Source organism: Equus quagga, chromosome 6, assembly GCF_021613505.1.
Source record: "Equus quagga isolate Etosha38 chromosome 6, UCLA_HA_Equagga_1.0, whole genome shotgun sequence".
NCBI classification, from domain to species: Eukaryota; Metazoa; Chordata; class Mammalia; order Perissodactyla; family Equidae; genus Equus; species Equus quagga.
In genome coordinates, this window is record NC_060272.1 from 5824579 (window position 1) to 5846381 (window position 21803).

Below are 21803 nucleotides of genomic sequence, written 5' to 3' on the forward strand. Positions count from 1 at the left end.
CATGAGGAAGAATTGGCAAGGCTGCCTCTTCTTCTCCAGGGCACTGTGCCCTGCCAATTGTGACCTAATAGCACTCTTTTCTTCATATTCATCTGGATTATTTAAAATTTTTACCAGTAGCCATTTTTCCTCAGATGTGTCTTCTTTTATGCTTTCAGATTGGGTGATGATATTAAAAGAAGCCTGTGACCGATTTATTTAAAGCCGTTTTTAAACCACCTAAAAGCCATCTAAAATCAGGACTGCTGACTAGATCAACTTTACTGAAAATGACAAAACAGATCCACTTTTTTACCCAATGTGTAGTCTTCACTCAGCTAGCCTTTAGGTTTTTGTAAGAGGAAACTGTTCCATATGTGGCTGTAGACTCAGTGTGTCTCGTGGGAGGAAGTGAGTTCAGGATCTTCCTACGTCCCCTTCATGAACAGGAACCAAAACTTATGTTTATATATAATGCATAATAAATGTGTTGCTGTAGAAAGATATACCCTACATGTGACCAGAGATCTATCTTATGAAAGGAGAAGGAGATGCAAACTATGACTTGCCAACATATTCACAGCCTGTTGCAAATATTTGGTGTGATGCTGATGCCCTTGAAAACCCTCTCATGCTGTCATAACTGCCCCCCCCCCAAGTACAATATCTATACACTCTAGAGGTTTCTAGGGAACCTGCCCTCATAAAACATTTAAACAAAGTGTCCTGCTCACCCACGTGATTCTCGTAAATGTTTCTGGCCAGCATTAAGTGGGGACTCTCCTTACAGTATTCCTCAGAGGGCCTGGCGCTCTTGACCCTTCATCTTGTCTCTTCTTGTTTGTCTTCTTCTTATGATATTTTTCACAAGTTCTCAACTACCATTCCCGCCTCAATCTACATCATTTTTCTCCTACCCAGCATCCTCAGTGAGTCATTCCCTAATTTAGAGATACAGTGGACAACCTGTACTCCTTATCTCTGGTTCTCTCTGCTGCAGAAACTCTTTTGGTCGCAGTCCACAGGCCTCACATTCCCATGGCTTTGCTGACACTGTACTCTTTGGTTTTCATCTAAACCCTAGCCATAATCTGGTGACATGCCGATATACGTCTTCTGCTAGAATTTTCTCATATTCAATAGCTTATTAGCCTTCTCTACCTCAGCACATCATAGGTACCTGAACCACTACATCCAAACCCAAACTCATTCTCTACCCTTAACACCTGCTTCTCTGCTGCTACTACTTATCTCAGTTAAGGACACCTAACAGTGACCTAAGGCACCATCCTGAAACTCAGGCTAGACCTCTGGAAGTCATCTTCAGTGTTCATCTGTCTGAAGGCCCGTGTTTATAATCACTAAGTGATGTTATTTTCACATTCCAAATATCTGTTTTTCCACATCTGTCTTTTCAGTCCATTCAAATTCACACTGTTTTAACTTTAGCTAAGATCATGTTCACTTAAAACCGAACTCCACTTCGCTGCTAGAAGTAGTTCTTAGCCAGAGGAGATCCTGCCCTCCTAGGAGACATTTGGCAATGTCTGGAGACATTTTTGGTTGTCATGATGGGGTGCTCCTGGTATCTAGTGGGTAGAAGCGAGATATACTGTTAAATATCCTACAGAGCATAGGTCAGCCCACCATGACAAAGAATTATCTGGCCCAAAATGTCAAGTGCCAAAGTGGAGAATTTTTGTGCTAGAGACATCTAGCTCCTCAGCTAATTTTTTTCTGTAAAGAGCCAGATAGTACATATTTTAGGGTTTGTGGACATACGGTCTGTGTCACAACTACTCAGCTCTGCCTTTGGAACATGAAAGCAGCCGTAGACAACATGTAAACAAATGACCATGCTGTGTGCCAATGAAGCTTTATTTAACAAGCAGGCCGCTCACTGGATGCGGCCCATAGGCTGTAGTTTGCCAACCCCTCACCTAGCTTAAAGGAAAACAAAACCACATTATTCTACTGTTTTAAACATTTAATGCCTATTAGTGACAGGATAAATTCCAAGTTTTGTATCCTAAAATATGCAGGTCTTGCTTCTCTCTCTGCTCTCATTTTCTTTGCTTTTTCTTATGCTCCTGCGGTGAGAATGTCTTTCCCCGTACACCTTATGCTCCTGCGGTGAGAATGTCTTTCCCCGTACACCTTATGCTCCTGCAGTGAGAATGTCTTTCCCCGTACACCTGATGGTGCTTCTCACCTCCTTCCCTTTATTCATCCTAGCCTTAATTGACCTCATCCTTAGGTCTCAGTCTAAGTCTGGCATTTTCTCCATCACCTTCTTCAACAAGCTTATTTCTCATCACCGTTCAGAGTCCTCTAGGAACTTCTTTTGAGCAACTTCCATGTGGTGAGATAACAGGCTTGACTTCCAGGCTGCGATGACACCTGCAGTACTATCATCTTATGTGTCTATTCTGTCTATTCCCCAACTTAACCGGGAGCTGCTTCAGACTCTGGCGAGACTTATTCATCTTTGTATCCTCAACACTTAGAATGGTCTCAGGTCGCTTGTAGGAACTCAGTATTAATTCCAATGAATAACTTTGATAGCAACGTCTTTGAGCTTTCAAGCTTTAGGACTTTAGAGAACACTTAGATAAGATTTAGGGCAAGACATAAAATACCCTTTAGAGGGAAATAGAGTACAGGCATAATATAACATTTTACTTTGTTAGATTTTATTTGTGATCGCTACTTTTCCTAATTTTAAATACTTCAGTGAATGATGCTGAGAAAGTGTATCTGCAGCTTCATATGGACTTTATATTTTTAACTAAATGAATAAATAATGTATGAGAATCCTAAGGAAAGAATGTACAAGACATATATATGGCTTATACCTTCCAAGCCTGTTTTAATCAGGATTTTTGTTTGTTTCTTTGACACAGATTATTGCTAGTGTGATATATATATCCCCTGACCACTGAAATGAAATGGAAATTGCACACAGTAAAGGCCAAAGGGATTTGCTTAAATCTTAATTTTTTGAGCCTTATTCCTGAACTGATGAATGTCTGATAAATGGTTACAGCAATATTTGCAGGTAACAGTTGCTGCAAAGATTTCCGAGATAACATATGAGAAATATAAGTGAAGTGCACTTTTTAAAAGCACATGCTCTATTCTCGTTACTGATAAATTTTTGAAGTACCTTAAGGCTTTTTTATGTCTCTGAGTTAAAGCACTAATAGATTATTAATCAGAGAGTTGGAGATCTCCTGTTAACTCTGAAAATTCTACTGTGGGCAAAGCAAGTGGCACTTTCTTCCTGAGTCAAAGTATTTTTCTGTTGGTGCAGGGTTGGGGGCAGAGCGTTCGTAAGTCTGTTCAGAACCCTGCACATAAATGCACATTTCTGACCATCTTGGTCATAGACGTTTTCAAGCCATGAATTCCCTAAGAACAAGAACGAAAGTTATCAGCTTCCTGGACAATTTCTAACGTGCTTAATTTTAGCTTATTTAAAATCCCATGCACATTCAAACAAATATAGTGTTCGCCTCCACTTCCTACCCAAAACTCTTGTCTAGCATCATCATTTTATGAAATACCAGCTGCTCAATGTTAATTTTTATAGAGAGATACAAGTCTGTTTAGGAAAAGTTGGTATACATAATCTGAATAATCAAAAGAGAAAAGTATACCATTATCCAAACTATCAAAATTTATCTTTAAAAAATACAAGCTTTCAAACAATACCATCATTTTAGGAAGTTCTCTGTCATAAGAATAGATTATAGGCGCTCACAAGATAGCCCAGGAACAATTTATAGATAAAGTACCCATCTAGTAGGAAACCAATAAAAACCTGAATTCACAGAGTTCTGCTTTCAGTCAAGACAGAGGAGTAGAAAGTGGTTTTACCTCCCATCCTCAAACAACTTAAAACTGGACAACATACGTGAAGCAATGGTTCTCAGGGTATTGGACACCAGAAGACGAAGATTAGAGATCCCCCGAGGGACAGGAGACAAATGAGTTAAGCCCTAAGATGCCCTCAGCTTACTTCATGGTTGGGGGAGGTGGATTCCAGGCTGTGGCACAAAGAGGGATGCCAAGTGAAGGCTGAGGATCTCCTCAAGTTAAGGCGATGGCACTGGGAGATGAGGGGTGCCAGGACAGCTTGAGTTCACAGGGCAGCAAATCTGAGAAGAGAGAGCTGCACCAAGAGAAGATCCCAGCGATCTTCAGAGACCCCCTCAAGTCTCCATCAGAACACTGATGAGCACACGCATGTGAATACACCGCCAACGTCTCAGAAAAGAACCACCCAAATGGAGGAGGGGTAACTACCTTATTCCTATCAGCCAGAGAGAAAAACCCAGCAATTCCTGGGGTGCTGGAGAGAGGGCTCAATTGTTCTGCATCGGTAGTAAGAAATAATTAGCCCCAGAATACATACTGGCCTGGTTCTATCTAACAAAGCGTGAAAGCAAAACCTCAAAACAACAAACTCTTTCCACGTGACTTAATTGCTTTTGGACCACATTTAAGAATATTTATAGAAATACAAAAATGTACACCACCTAAAAACGTAAAATTCATAATATCTGGTATCCAATAAAAAATTACCAGGCATGCAAAGAAGCAGAACAATATGAGCTACAATGAAGAGAAAAATTAATCAATCAACACTGACTCAGAAATGACAGCTAATGAGATTAGTAGACTAATAGATACTAAAAGAAAAATAAAATATATTAAAGACATGAGGCGTTTTTATTATTTATTTTATTTTTTATTTTTTTCAGTGAAGAAGATTGGTCCTGAGCAAACATCTGTTGCGAATCTTCTTCTTTTCTTTTTCCTCCCCAAAGCCCCAGTACATAGTTGTATATGATAGTTGCAAGTCATTCTAGTTAATCCATGTTGGATGCCACCACAGCATGGTCTGATGAACAGTGCTAGATCCACACCCAGGATCCTAACCAGCAAATCCTGGTCTACTGAAGTGGAGCATACAAACTTAACGACTTGGCCATGGGGCCAGCCCTCCATGAAGCATTTTTAAAAGATCCAAACTGAACTTCTAGAGATGAAAACTACAGTAACTGAAGCAAAAGATACATTGGATTGGATTAAGCATAGATGAGACATTGCAGAAGAAAAGATTAATGAATCTGAAGACATAGCAATAGAAACTATCCAAAATGAAACACAGAGAAAAGACTGAAGAAAGATGAAAATCAGTGATGTGCACTGATCAGAAGGAGCATCAGTGATCTCTGGGGACAACTTCAAGTGTCTAATATACGTGTAATTGTAGTCTCCATATGAGAGGAGATAGAGGGGAGGGTAGAAAAAATACTTGATGAAATTATGGACAAATTTTTTCCAAATTTGATGAAAGCCATAAACCCATAGATCCAAGAAACTCATAGATCCAAGAAGCTTGATGAACCCTAAGCCCAGGAAACATGAAGAAAACTACACCAAGGTGTGACATACTCATATCACTCAAAAACAGTAAAAAAGAGAAAACTCTAAAAGCACACAGGAAAAAAACCCACAAAGTTGCTTACAGAAAAACGAAGTTAAGACCAACAGCTCATTTCTTTTTGGAAAGAGTGCAAGACAGAGGAGTAATACCTTTAAAATACTAGAAGAAAAATACTTCAACTTAAAAATACCTTAACTCATAAAAACATCTTTCAAAAATGAAGGTGATGATGTCCAACACCAAGAGTAAACCATAATGTACACTATGGACTGGGTGATTATGATGTGCCAATGCAGGTTCATCAGTGGTGACAAATGTCCCACTCTGCTGGGGATGTTGATAAGGGGTGGGGGTGTGCTGTGCATACACGGGGTCAGAGAGTATATGGGAAATCTCTTTATCTTCCAATCAATTTGCTGTGAACTTAAAAGTGCTCTAAAAAATAGGCTATAAAAAATGAATAAATTGAAATAAAAAAAAATGAAGGTGAAATAAGCCTAAGATCCACATGCACACAGCTTGGAGGTGAGCCATGGATTCATGAAAAGCTTTACTGAGTCACTTTCCAGGGCTCCTCCTCCTTCCCAGCCTCACTAGCACTTTCTGGTTACTTTGGTCTCTCCTTTCCTGTCCTTCCACCTGAAGTCTGGGGCTTTATTGACCCCTCTCCACTGTGTAGCCCCATGACTGCATCTGCATCTGGGCAGAGCTGCAGGCTGACAAGAAAGAGAGAAGGTCAATAAGCGTTCACTTTGCCCTCTCGGGACCATCACTCTCTGACCAGGGAGGAAGGCTCCCCTCCCTCAGAGAATTAGGTATCTGTGGGCCTTCTGCCACAGGACTGCTTGGGATGGGGCATGAGACAATGGAGGAAATAAAAAACAGGGTATTTCCACAGGCTTGGAGTGTTCTGAGTTTCACATCCTGCTCCTGGAGCCTGAAGTAGAGAGCTTCTCCTGGAGCTGTTTCTGTTTGCACCAACACCCACTTCTGGGTTCAGAGCTGGCTGGATCCAGGCCAGGAGATATGGGGGAAAAAATGGTAAACTCAGCATCAGCTCAATGGTGCTGTTTAAACAAATAGAGGGAAATTTATATTAAATTGATATGCTTATATTAGAAAAATATAAATAATATATACACTTATATTAGAAAAGAAGAAAGGTTCCACACTGATAATCTAAACTTCCACCATAAGACTGGAAATAGAAGAGCTGAGTAAACCTCAAGCAAGCAGAATGGAAGAAATAACAAAGATAAGAGCTGAAATCAATGAAGTTATTTGAACAATTGTTTGAACAGAAAACAATAGAGATAATCAAAATCAAAAGCTGGTTTTTTGAATAAATAAACAAAATTGGTAAAACTCTAGTAAGACTGGTAAAGAAAAAAAGAAGACAGATATCAGTATCAGAAACAAAAGAGAAGATATTATCACAGACACTGTAGATATTAAAAGTATAATAAGGGAATGTTACCAACAAATCTGTAGAGATAAATTCGTCAATTTGGATGAAGTAGAGCAATTACTCAAAACCACAAATTACTAAAATCCAACCAAGATGAAATAGGCAGCATGAATATCCCCAGAATTACTAAAGAAATTGAATTCATACTTAAAATCCTTCCAATAAGAAATCTCCACACCCAAATGGTGTCACCAGCAAATTCCACCAAATATTTAATTAACAATGAACACCAATTCTACCCAGTCTTTTCCACAACATAGAAGACAGGGCACAGTCTTAAAAAAAATGTTTGGCAATTAAATATTTAGAATATGTGTGTCTTCGGAATCTGTAAAGAACTCTAAAACATAATCAACCCAAGGAAAAATTAGGCAAGACATTTGAACAGACAATTTACCAAAGAAGACATATGGTGAATGAATAAGCCCACGGAAAGATGCTTGACATCATTAGCCACCAGGGGAATGCAAAGTAAAAGCACGTTGAGATGCTAGCACCTCTCCATTAGAATGTCAAAAATGCAACGACTGGTCAAACCAAATGCTGGAGAGGATGTCAGTACTGGAACTGTCCTAGCCAGCTGGTGGGAAGACAAAATGGTTATGATCAATTTGGAAAACAGCTTAGCAGTTTTTTAAAAAGTTAAACATATACTAACCACATGGCTCAGCCACCCGACTGTATATTTACCCCAAACTCCACTCCCAAATGAAAACATGTCCATACAAAGACTTGTACACAAGTGTTCAAAGTAGTTCTGCTTGTAATAACCAGATACGGGGACAACCTAGATATCTACCAACAGTGAGTAAATGCACAAAAGGAACACTACTCATTAAACTATAGAGACACCCGACCATATGGTTGGATGTCTAAATTATTATGCTGAGTGAAAAAAGCCAGACAAGAGTAGACAGTTTATGATGCCATTTGTAAAATATTTTAGAAAATGAAACTAATTTACAATAAACAAAAGCATATCAATCTTTGTTTGGGGATGAAAAAGCAGGGATGGATAAGAAGGTGAGACTATGTGAGGGCATGAGGAGTCTTTTGGGGGTGATGGATATGTTCACCTCTTGACTTGCGGAATTGTTTCTAGGATGTAAGTTTAGGTCAAAATTTGTCATTTTTTTTATAATCAAAAAACAGGCATAGTTTATTGTGTGCCAATTACATTTTATTAAAACTGTTAAAAATTTTTAGAAATAAACTCACACTCATAAAAATAATTTAGAGAAACTTAACAGAAAGTGTCTTCTGTACGCCTACAATAGAAACCAAAGTTCACGCTCCTCCTGATGTGTAGTTTGCACATTGAAGAAACACCAAAGGAGTATCTCCTTTTGGTGGAAAAAAGCAAGGAGGACGAATTCAGATGAATTGCGTCTGAGATTTTGATGGGAATCGCAATGCAGCTTGCATAGTGGCAAGACGCTAAGATTACATAATATGGGTTTTGACAGTGGGTCAACAGCAAAAACTATTAAATAGTAGTCATTTGTATTTGAAAAGTGTTACATTTTTGATGTTATAGCTATAAATATGTTTACTGGGTAAAGATTATTCTCAATAGGATATACTGAAGGGTAGAAAAAACAATGTCTACTATTTGCTCAGTGAGTTTGTAGCTTTTCAGTGATATCTGGTCATTATACATATAGTTTAGCCAATTGGTGTCCTAATAGTCAACTCATACTCAATGGCTGCATTTCTACATATGCCTACAGTTGTGTGTTGGTTTAAAGTATGTGAAAATATGTATCTCTATATCAAAATATGTATCTCTCTATTTTATCCTTCAGGCTTAAGTAGATACCGCTTATACCTGAATAATGGGACAGAGATTAAAATGTATGCTAACGGAAAGGATTTTTTTCTTAGTATTTTTGAGTAATTTGAGTAAAGATCACAAAATTTAGACTCCATAGTATGATACAGAGATGCTCCATTCTTTTACCCAATACACTTATTCAACATTTAGCAATCATTAATGTAAAAAACAAACAGAAAGCAGAGACACGTAAAAATAATAGATTTGCATACCCTAGTCTCCAAGAACTGCAAAAGCACTCAATTAGCTAGTGTAGCTAAGAATTCCTTGTACACAGTAGGTAATCCATACGTATTTGTGGAAGAAAGGAAGGACAGAAGGTGAGACTGAGGGAGGGAAGGAAATGGAAGAGAAGAGAGAGAAATGTTTAAAATAGTGATCCAGGACACATCAAGGTATCCCTAAGAAGTAATCTTTTTTGTCAATCTTCAACATTTGCTGTTTATCTGAATTTATATTTAACTGGGTATCCTGTCTCTTACCTGGCAACCTTACCTACCACACACAGGCCCCAACCCAGCCATCCACAATCCAGTGAGCCTACTGAGCCTCTGCGGTTGAGAGGCACTCACTTAATTTAGTCTGAAGAATGCTTGGGGGAGGGTGTTGAGTAACACAGATTTCATAAACAGTAGCAGAGGCACAAGGACAAAGAGTATTCCCTGGAAAATGACCAGAGATAATTAGAATTTTTTATTCATTATTTCGAGACCAACAACATAATTATTAGGCACCAATCTTGTACCAGGCCCTGTGTTAGGTACGGGGATCACAATCTGAAATAGGAGACTGGTATACGTCACTGAGGTTGCATCTAGATAAGATTGTGAGACGATACTACAGTATAGTGGGAAGGACAAACTCTTTATTCCAATAAAGATCTTTTCTATTCCAGTAATAAAGAGCTGGAATGGGAAAGATGCTATTAACATTGCATTTCTAAGGTGCATTGTAGCATGGCATATAGAAATTAACCATTCTCAGTGAACATGCACCATGAGAGTATCGACCAAGAGGATCCTGTATGGTGAAGTCAGCGAGCCTGAGAAACAAGGAACAGGACTAGAACACAGAAGCTGCTGTGAGATGAGACCTTTAATCAATCACCATGAATAAGGGTACTGGCTTGGCTTTGGGGGAAATGCGTGTCCCATTAAGAGAGTATGTGTGCTTTATTTGGAGTAATGTTCAAAGCACAATAAAGGATTAGAAGTCAACATATAAAAGTATCTAATTAAAAGGTGCTGAACTAATTCAAGTGTGGGAAGATGATTGTGGCATCAGTGTTGGTCTTAACAATGGGGTGTATTTGGCATAGAAAGTAGTTCATTCTGTTACTATACCTGCTCCAAACACACCTTCCACTGGGACAGGACTACTTTTCAATAGCTCTTGAAATGGCTCCTTTAAAAGAGTCTCTTCCTAATATTTCTATAAAAGTCAATCTTGAAACGATGTGATCATCTCTAACGGAAAATGTATAGATATAACTTTCTTGCTTTACTATCTTGTTAAATAATCATTTCTTTACTAAATGTAATGTACAAAGTACATTAGCTCTGTAGAGCTAGCTAGCTCTTAGCTCTGTAGAGACCTAAAAGAAGTTCCTTCACAAAAGGGAGAACATGATTTTGATGAATGCCACATGTGGTATTCTAGTTTTTGAATGTTCTTGAAAGTTCTAGTTCTAGAATCTTGAATTCATTGTTTAGAATATATTAAAAGTTTCTTCCTAATATAAGTTACTCCACTTTTGACAGCTGCAGAGAAAGTAGCTGAGATCCTGTACAGAAATATGTTGGGATTTTTTTGGTCATAAATAGAAAGAGATTTGTAGGAATATTCATTTAAAGTTTAAAAATATGTTGTCATCACCATATTTTTAAAACTGTGGATTTTTTTTAAAAAAAACTGTGGATTTCTTAACAATAAAATAAATTACTTTTATTCCAAAATTGAGTTCTGCTAAATGTAGAAATCTTTCTTTCATATAAATATTTACTTAGCAAATTGGCACAAAAATAGGTTTTCAAGTTTAACTAATAGGGTCTTACAATAATGTAGTTATAGTAGAGGATTCAGTGAGTTTATTGTGGAAACACTGTCAAGTGGGTCAGCTCTAACTGTAAATTACTCTTAGTTAAGAATAGCTTCTCCCCTAAACACAGATATCAATACAGCGTCTATTGTGATTTGATGTTTCCATTCCTAAAAATATTTCTACTGCATAAATTGATCCTCTACCTTTGCAAAGTCACAGAGAGTGCTTTTAGTTCAAAGAACAAAGAAAGAAACATCAAATGAAGTGATTTTTTATAATCAATATGAGTACTAATATATGCATTGTTCTATTTTTATCAAATGACTAGAAATTTCAAAGAATGACTGAACAATGTTCACTGTTTTGGGAAGTGAGAATATTATTATACTGTGACTCAGGCCAGACTGAGATGGTCTCACACTAAAGTCTAAATGACTACCCTAAAATGGAAATATTTAGGCATAATTAAACCAAACATCTTAAGCTGGCTAGATAATGACAACTATTTTGACCCACTAATGCATCTCATATAGGATATCAATGACTACTACATCTTGGACACAACATTTAGAGCTCAACTATAAAACTACACAGAAAACTAAAACATTATTCATTCATATCTTAGTTCATTCAACAAATATTTGTTGACAACCTACTATGTGCACGTAGTAGGAAGTCTTCCTTAACAGAGCTTATAGTCTTTTGGGAATGACAGCGATTAAAGATTCCTGGTAATGAAATGCAATGAGATTCACAAGAAGATAAGCGCAGTGTGAAGACAGTCAGGTGACCAATGTCCTGGTTTGCCAGGGACAGTTCCAGCTTGTTCTTGTATTCTTGTCAAAATTATTCATAGTGCCCCATTTCACTATGAAACATGCCCTGGTTTGGTCAATATACTCTACGGTTACCCTTGTCATTGGCAACATAAAACATTAGATTCTAGAATAATTCTGTGTAATATACTGCTCCAGAGATTAGGAATAGATTTCTAAATTTAATGTGTATATATTTAGTGCCAAAATAACTTTATGTCTACAATTTACTCATTGGACCCTCAATGTGAAGATGATGAGAGACTTGGCAATGAATTAATGCAACATATGAGATCTGAGTTAGTCGCATCTTTTAAGACAACTACTATGGATTGAATGTGCCCCCCCCCAAAAAAAAAACCTCATATTTTGAAGCCCTAATACCCAATGTGACTGTATTTGTCAATAGGGCCTTTAGGAGGTAACTAAAGTTAAAGGAAGTTATAAGGGTGGGGCCCTAATTCAATAAGACTGGTGCCCTTTTAAGTAGAGACACCAGAGAGTGCTTTCTCTCTCTCTCTCTTTGTCTCTCTCATTCTCAGGCTTGTTCTCACTCTCTTTCTCTCTTTGTGTGCACGCACAGAGGCAAGCCTATGGAAGCTCACAGGGAGAAGGCAGCTGTCTGCAATCCAAGGGGTGAGCCCTCACCAGGCACCAACCCTGTTGGCGCCTTGATCTTGGACTTCTAGTCTCCAAAATCGTGAGAAAATAAATGTCTGCTGGTTAAGCCCCCCAGTCTATGGTATTTTGTTACCGCAGCCCAACAGGCTAATACAATGACTGATCGCTCAGACTGTTATGCTGAAGAGTCCCCAGCTCAACCAGGACGTCTGGAACCTCTTTAGCTAAGTCTGAGCCAAGTAAGAAAATGGAAAGAATGACTCAGAAATAGTAATTTAACTTATGCATATGGAATTTTGGACATTTAACTCAGAAAGGCAAGATAATCAGATTTGGTATTTCAATTCCTTTGGAATCGAATATCTCTGGACTTTAATTTAGAAGATGTATTAATCTTTGAACTTTCATTTTTCACTGGGAACTTGATAATGAAGAAGATTTATAGTCAAATTTGAAGAATAGCTAGGCTACTGGAATTTTATTATTTGAATTGCTCTTTTTTTGTATTTTAACGTTTTCATTTATTCTGCTTGCAGAATCCCTGAGGGACTCAGATGGACAAGCTGTCAGGACAGGGTTTGGGATGGGAAGTAAGAATGCATTTACAGCCCCAAAGACAGAGAGGCCTTGAAATCATTAAAGTAAGGCCTTGTTAGCCCACTTCAGAATCTTTGGGTGCAAAATGTCTACTGCTTATCAGTGGTTCAGAAGGATACACGAAGAAGCAGTGGGGTGCTCATGACAGCGGGATAAAGAATGTTCTCAAAGACTACAGATGTCCCCCTCAGGGGTATAGCCACCTCCCCCCTTTGTTATTTATAGGTTTACTGGATGAGTCCACTGATTCCGGAACACGAGGCACTGCCAAGGGGTAGCTGAGGGAGCTTCCTTTTCTTTCCTTGTGTTTCCTTAGAGACAGAAGCAGGCCGACACTCGGGGTCACCGTCTAATCCTTCACACTTCACAAGGGAAGGTGAAGTGACTGACCAATCTAATTGATAATATTGGTGAGACAAACAGAGCATTCTCAGCTGTTTATTAACAAACTGCTTGCAAAGAAGCAGTTGTTTTCTCTGCTCTGCCAGGCTCCACGCCTTCCCTGAACAGTCTTCCTCATGGGGAGGTCTACCTGAGTCCAAGTTGTCTGTAACTTGGGGGAATTCTGCCCAATTCTGAGTATTTTTTGCAGGCGCTTTTGCCTCTTATGACAAACAATGTCGTTCAACCTAGACTTTATGTGCAAGAAAGGTGACATCTTGATCATTTTTGTCTTCTAATTTTGGTGAAAAATTGGATAAGGAAAAAGATGATATTGATTAGCTTCCCTCAAAGATCCCAATGATGGCCTGAGGTTCTTTGTAGACTCCTGAATTATTAAGATTATTTAGATATAATGAATGAAAACTATCACGTACTAACGGTTACATTAAACAACATCATTCTTCTATAAACAGAATTAAATAACTTACAAGTAATGAAACAGGCAACTTCTAGGTAATTATTTAAAACTGTCTTGGTCCTGAAAGCAAGGTCATTTTGCATTTATGTTTTGCTTGACATAATTTATAATTAAAAACATTAAGGTACATCACTGGAGGGAAGTGGGGAAGCCCAGATACATCAAATGATAAATAAGATTCAGAATTCTGGGATTGAACTTTTTAATGTACTCCCAAAATTGTATTAAAAATACAACGCAACTGTCAAAATATTGAATTCATGCAGAAAATAGCTTCCTGTCTATTTTCCTGGAATAGCAATAATGACCCTGATTTCATTTGTTTCGTATTGAATGCTTACGCAAGTGGAATTACATATTCGTTTAAAATCACTTGGAATGGCCAGTTTGGGGTATTGTTTCCAAGGTTGTTATAAAGTTATTAAAGTCATTTTTGTTTCCATTGTTTTACATTATTTCAAAGGAAAATGTGCAGTTCTGCATATTCAGGATAACTTTTCTTCCGCTTCCTTGAGCTAAGTTTTCAGAGGTCATCAGTGGTGCATCTGCATTCCATCACCCAGCTACATTGTTGCCATCGTATAAATTTGCAAGATTGAGTACGAGAATAACCGCAGTCCAAGAAACTCAGCAAAATGAACTGGGCTGTTTTTCGGGAAACAGAACAAGATAATCCAGAATGAAGGGCCCACCACTGAATGTTAGGAATGTCCAGGGATTTCTTTTCCTCATTGATGACATAGTGCCATTCTGGCATTCCTGTGCCTGTGGGTGCTAGTGACAATCAAGCCCATCAATCAATCAAGAGATTGCCCATCCTAATGAGAAAAGCAGAACGGTGCCAATATCAGTATAAATCTTGCATGTGGAGGAGTTAAAAACACCCTCAGGGATGAGATGGGAGACTCTGGGCCAATACCTGACTCCTCGGGACCTCCGTATTTTCAGCTATAAAAGAGGAACGCTACTAATAGTAAACTCATGGGAGTGTTATGAGGATGAAACGAGATAATGCCTGTAAAGAGCTTGGTACGCGCAGTGCCCAATGCTCTGTCAGCACTGATAAATGTTACTTAAGGTAAATTGAAATCAAAGCTCTGGCAGTTATTAATTAAACAATAACTAACATCTATATAATAAGAGTAGTTACCTAAAAATGTTATTATGAGGAAGGGAATTTAAGTATAAAGTGTAGATTTAGACTTTGACCCACAGCAGGTACACAAAGATAGCCAATGGGGATGCCCTTGCTGCTGCTGCTGATAGCGACTTCCCAAGCCATACGACATTTAGATTCAGTACAATGCTTGATAAAATAAGAGTGAATTAATGAATAGTGAAGAAATGCATGTGAATGAATGAGTGAATAAATGATCATGGGAGATCATATAACTTGTTAGGGTAGAAATTAAGATCTAAGCTAGATTACGAAAGTACAAAAGCAAATATCAAAGTCATCTTTCATTGCCTGTCCTTTTTCCGTGGATTGTTTTCCAACTCTGTCAGAAAGGGGGTGAATGAGACTACATAAAGGGTTAGCTGCCCTTGGGTCAAAACCGCCCACCTTCTGTTTCTGCCAATAAAGTTTATTGCAACCCTGCCTCACCATTCATTTACATACTCTCCACGGCTGCTTTCGGCCACAAGGCAGAGTTCAGCAGTTGCATCAGAGACATTATGGCCTGCAAGCCCACCATAGTTACCATGTGACCCTTTATAGAGGGCATCTGTGGATTCCCAGAGTAGATTATGGGGGAATTTATGATTCATATTCCACTGGGCAGTGTAACAAATTCCCAATAAAAATATACTTAATAATGTTTAGGTTGAAATGACTTCTAGGATTATTTCTTATACCTCTCTCTCCTATTTTATATTTCATTGAAAAGTAATAAGTCCTCTTCCCTCTCTAACATCATTAAACCTTAGACAATCAGCCAATCCTGCAGGAGGGTTTTAGCAGAAAGAGCACAGTTAGATTTGGCAAAATTACCCTGAAGAAAATTCATGGTTTGCCAATTAAAGCTTTTAGAATATTTAATAGCTCCTGAACTTCTTAATTCACATTTCTATTAGAGCTGCATTGACAGGAACTGGCCTCACTTCTGTGTAACAAGGAAAACTTTTAGAAGATTCCAACCCAGATCTGTGACTGGTGATTTTGCTTCATCAGGCAGCCACTGCCCATTAGTTTAATCCAATAAACTGGAGTGTGTCTTCTTTCATCCATCTCCCCACACCCAATTTAATATCACGGCTGTGTTCTTTCACTGCTTGACCTTTCAGCAACAACTGTGTCATTTAAACAAGCTCAATGATTCAGACTAATTCTAACAGGGATCTCATCCAGTAGCTGTCTCAAAGCACAGATCGTGCTCCCTCACCATGCCAAGCATAATACCAATCCCTGGGGTGCTTTCACTGGACAAGCCCTTCTGTCTTCTCCAAATAAGGTCACCTCATTAAAGGGTCAACCTCTCCCTGCAGTGATGTCGTCGTACTCTCCCCACCAACATAAATAAGCCCATGGATGAATGATGATGGGCGTGACCCCTAGAAGCTTCCACCCAGGATCCAGAGTTAGATTCCAAAAGATGTCCTTCCTAAGTCCAGACGAGGATGAAAATTTACAGGATTAGGACCCTGAGAAGAGTAGAGATACATATCACTAAAATCTGGCACTGATAACCACTGAAAAGCTATGTTACTTATAATGTCACAAGACTGCAGCATATTAAAGAAAGCTTTGGAAAATGATGGTAGGGTACCCTACAAGGTACAAGGCATGGTACCACACCTTTATGGACTCCTCAAAAGCACTTAATCAGCATTTACTCATATTATTCTCTCCCTCAACTCTTTAATTTGGAAAAAAAAAAGATAGTATTATATTATCCAACACACTGAACTCATATACACGTACTGGGGTGAGATGAAATAACAGCAGTTGATATGAATGGGCGTGGCTGTGGAAGATTATTGTTCTCAGTGACTTGCACGTTCTCCCTTTAAGAGGATGTGGTAGCTTGTCCCAAAGTTGGCCATTGTCAATTGCTTCCTTTTCACCAAAAAGATCTGGGCTGATCTACAACTGCTTTGACCAATAGAATACAGGGAAAGTGATGCTGTATTAGTTCCAGGTCCAGCTTTCAAGAGGACTGCAAGTGTCCTTGCTTGCTCCTTGGAACCGTGAGGCACCAGGGAAGAAAGGCAGGCTATTCTGCTGGAGAGAGAGGCCATATGGAGGAACACTGAAGAACCAGACAGGTGAGTGAAGAAGCCGTCTTGTACATCCAGCCCAGCTAACACCAACCTCTGCTGCCATATGACTGCAACTGTTGGAGAGACCTCAAGGAAGAATTGCCCAACTAACCCCAGTTAACCCAGAACTGGGAGAAATAATAAACTTCTATTTTATGCCACTAAGTTTTGGGGTGGCCTGATACACAGCAACAGACAACTGAGCCAGAAGTGTACACATTCCACTCTTTGTTATGTGTTTTCCAGTACCTCCTATGAGTAGGACACTTCTCTACCCTATTGATGTTGGCCTTGACCAAGTGACTGCCTTTAACCAATGGGATATAAGGGAGTGACATATGCCACATCTCAGCAGAAGCTGTAACAGCCATTGCCATTTCTCTTCTCCCTCTTTCACCAAAAGGGGATGCCCTAGATCTGGGCTATTTTTTAACTGGGTCCCATTATGAAAAAGAGACCCAGATGAGAACAGATGAGGGCTTAGGTGTGCTACCTTTAAACCACAGGCAAAGTACTGTAAGAGGGAAATAAGCCTTTGCTGTTTCAAGCCACTGACTTGGGATTTTGTGTAACACAGAATATATCGGTGTTTTTCGTGATAATATTTCAGAATGGTGTCTTTCATTTAAGAGAGATGGTGGCAAATTTCGATTGAAATAAATTAGTAATTGCATTTCTACTGATCTGCCATTGCAAATAAGGATGATAAGGAGAAATCACGACTCCTTTCAGGTAAGGGGCTGATGAAAGACATGGAAAGATTTACCGAAAAGTATCATTTCCCATCTCCACTGCTCTTTTAACCAAATAAAGTATAGCTATGGTCTTTGTGATGCAGAAACCTTACTTTAAACTGAACAACAGTTAATCTCCCAATGCCGGGTTCATTCTGAAAACGTTGATTAAATACCTACAATGCACAGGCGTTGTGACTGAATAAGACACGGTCCTAGCCTAGAAGTCATAGTCTAGCAAGACATGCATACATACAAAAAATTGTACTTAATTTTAAGAGACATTTACTGCATATACTATTTTAATAGAGATTAGTCCTGGCAGGGTAGATATGTCAAACTAGACTTGGAAAAACACAAAAAACAAAGGTAAAACAATTCTTCTAATCATTGTTATATATAACATTGTATACATGCATACACACACAGCCATGTTCACACACTCTCCTGGGAATGGAGTAATCATGCAGCTACCAAAGATTATTCTAGAGAAACATTGAAGGACCCTTTAATGCAAAGTTTCTTTGATTCCGTGACTCTTGGACACTCTAATAAAATAAAGAAACAGAAGAAAATGCACTAAATGCCCTTTAAAAATATTCATCTAGTGAGATTAATCTATTTCATATACAATGTAGGAATCCACGCACTTCTCAAACTTCAAGTGCATACAGATCACTTAGGAATCTCGACAAGTTTATAGACTTTGTCAGTAAATCCACAAATGCCTGAGATTTTGCGTTCTCACCACAGTCACTTTGATTATCAAACCATTCACATACGTCCAACCTTTGGCTGGGACAAAACCAAACCAAACCAAACAAAGACGTTATCCCCAAGTCACTAGGCCAGTGGTTCTCGAAGGGTCCACACACCAGCAATGTCAGCATCACCCGTGGACTCATTAGAAAGGCGAATTCACGGGCCTCACCTAGACTTACTGAATCTGAAACTCTGGGGTTGCTGTGCAGGAGTCTGCGTTTTAACAAGCCTACGGTGATTCTGATGGGCTCTAATGTTGGAGAACCTCTGTCCTCAGCGATGCTTGGGCAAGGAGTTACTACTGCTGAGTGAACTATAATTGATCCAGGCCTGTGGCCCTCTGAAACCATATGCCACTAGCGGGTAATACCACCTGACCCCTCACCATGAGACAAACCAGGGGTCCACGGATCCCACTCCCTGTTGATTGTCACTCAGAAGGTCTGGCATGAATTTGGGAATCTATTATTCTAAACTTGTATATGGGCAGGTTTTAAACTCATTGATCCAAAGACCACTTGTACTTAAATGGGCAGGAGGGGCGACTAACTCCCAAATGACAACGTGTGGGAAATATATATACTCTTTAATAGGCCAAACATTTCTGAAGACCACGAATGATTCTCCACTGAGGGACCAGAAAGACGCAAATCCTCACCTGATGCCTCTTAAAGCACAATGAGCAGCGATGGGACGCCACCACCCCTAGCCAACAGAAGCACAAACTAATTCTTATATTCAGGCTTAATGTATCCCTACGTAATGCCCAACTTTGCAGTTCTTCCCTATAAAGAGGAGACAGTGTGTCTGTTAGCTCATTAATAAGCGTCTCTGAAGTTTTTAAACAGAAATATTTGTCTATCTGAAATACATATTCTGCAGGTTAAACATACTCATTCCCCAAATAATTTATCCTGATATGTGGCTGATTTTATCTTCTCTCTTCTGAAGACAGTCTGTCAGTCTTTTTAAAACGGATGGCTCAAACGAACTCATAGGATGTTTATTTTCTTATTTTGTGTCTTTGTGAAGTCTACCAAAATACACGAGAAACAAACGCTACTTCTTTCTTATGGAAAAACAAATGTTATAAGAATTGAACATAAAACTTTAGCCATAATGTAAATATCGTACCCTGTGTTCTGAGCTAAGTATTTCCAATTTCGTGATTTCAGTTTTTGGGTTGGTTTGCTTTGTTTTACTTTTGTAGCTTCATCACACTAGTGGTTCAAATTGAACTTCTGGTCAACAAAAGTCTTAAAATCTCTTTTTTTAGATGAATAACTTGTCAAACAGATTTTTCCATACTATTGTTTTGCAGTTAGTTTTTAACCACAAAATGCTAGTTTCATACTTGTAATGTTGATATTATTTTATATTAATATTATTTTTAAATTTCATAGTTTTAATCTAAGATTACTAAATACTTTCTAGTTTTCTTTCTGCCTACTCATTTTCATTTTTTGGTTGCCTAAAAACAGACATTCTCATTATTTTCACCTGTGGCTGTGTTCTGATAAAACTTTATTTATAAAACCAGGTGGTGAGCTGCATTTGGTCCATGAGTGCAGTTTGCCAACCCCTGAACTAAAAAAGTCTTGTTCGTGGATGTAAAGGAAAAAATAAACACATATATATGTTCTTCTTTTAAATTATAACTTTTATGCAAACGTTATATGCAACAATTTTATAAATCTTCAAATGCAAGGAAATCCACAAATTTAGGGGAACATGCAAATGGTTTTCAAGCTTCAGTAAAGTTTAATAAATTTTTACATAAGCCTTATCAGTGCATTTCATTGTTTCCCAGAGTATTTTGTTCACGCAAGATAGAAAAATATAAACAATAAAGGCAATGCCAGAGAAGAAAACAGAAGATTCCTGTTACAATATCATCAATATGCTACACTGAACAGCGGACACAATGTTTCAAGAGCAGAATTTACCTTGACAGAAAATCCGAGAAGGAAAGCCGAACAGGGTATCCATACCGGATGATTTTCACCATCTCCAGGACCCCGATATATTGTAGCTGAGCAGACACATAAAAATTATCAAAGGTTTCTGGCAGCTTGGAGTTATTGGGCTTGATGCAATGAATAAAGTGTGGAGTGCACATCTCAAGTTTTCCAGTGATATCCGTCAGAGATTTCTAAGGAGAGAAGTACAACCAAACTGATTTTCCAAAGAAGAAACTGACTGAAAATATAAAGGAGTTTTTTTTTTAAGGAAGATTGGCTCTGAGCTAACATCCTCTGTCCATCCTCCTCTTTTTGCTGAGGAAGACTGGCCTTGAGCTAACATTTGTGCCCATCTTCCTCTTTTTTATGTGTGGGACATCTGCCACAGATGGCTTGACGAGCAGTGCTAGGTCCGCGCCTGGGATCCGAACTAGTGAACCCTGGGCCACCAAAGCAGAGCATGCAAACTTAACTGCTACTCCACCAGGCTGGCCCCTTTATCTTCAATCCATGGCTCTTTTATTTATCACACATTCTCTGTGTGTGTGTGCGCACATGGGTGCACATGCTTACTTTTTTCTGAAGTTATTTAAGTGGTCAAAAATGGGGAAAAAATTCTACGCAAACGCTCTACAGTTGATATAATCAAAATTTATGTTTTCGAAATCTGAAAACTTTACTAACCCTGAGCTGCGATGCAATGGTGACTGGAGCTCCCCGTTCTAGTCTTTGAAGAAATGTGGAAGTTCCTTTCTTTTTTAATAACTGTAACGAAAACCAAAAGAAGAAAACGGTGAGCAGATTTATTTCACTAAATTCCATGTAGAAGAAAGAAATTAACCCTCCCATTCATGTAAATTCACTTACAGGCAGACGTAGATTTAAAACAGACTATAAAAATGAGTACCAGATGATTGTCTGTAATGGTGCTATAAGTTGGGGAAACAGACAACTACCTGTACAATAACAACCGTATCTGCAACCTTTCCAGTACGCGGCTATCCCCACTCTGCACCCACTGTGATTCGAGAATAAACACAGACCCAGACTCTTGGTGGTAAAGTAAACTCACCCTGGTCTCCTAGTTGTGCTACTCATTGTAATGTAGCCTACTCTGGGGCAAAAGGATATTATTTTATGTTACAAAGATTTGATGTTTTAACAATCATGGCTTTGTTCCCGTATGTTTAACTACACTTAGTTTGTTACACATCCTTTTCTTTCCCTTCCTTTTCTTCTTCTTCTTCTTCTTTTTCTTTTACCTACCAAAAGGGGTTAGAAAACTTAGTCTGAAAAATAACAACAGATTGTTTTCTTTGATAAGTAATTATGTGTAGCTCTTTAACAAATTCATACGTTGCAAAGAGTATATGATAATGGAGATAAAAGAAGTCAGTGGAAATGAGCCAATGG

The 21803-nt window shown here is 38.6% G+C and overlaps 1 protein-coding gene across 1 annotated transcript in view; it reads right to left on the reverse strand.

Moving 5' to 3' along the window:
- MYO16 (myosin XVI) overlaps positions 1-21803 on the reverse strand; it is a 450985-nt gene that overhangs the window by 120790 nt on the left and 308392 nt on the right. The window contains exons 25-26 of the mRNA XM_046664745.1: positions 21075-21155; positions 20376-20581 (exon numbers count right to left, since the gene is read on the reverse strand). Of these exons, the coding sequence (XP_046520701.1) occupies positions 20376-20581; positions 21075-21155 (287 nt within the window). The remainder of the gene's footprint in view (positions 1-20375; positions 20582-21074; positions 21156-21803) is intronic.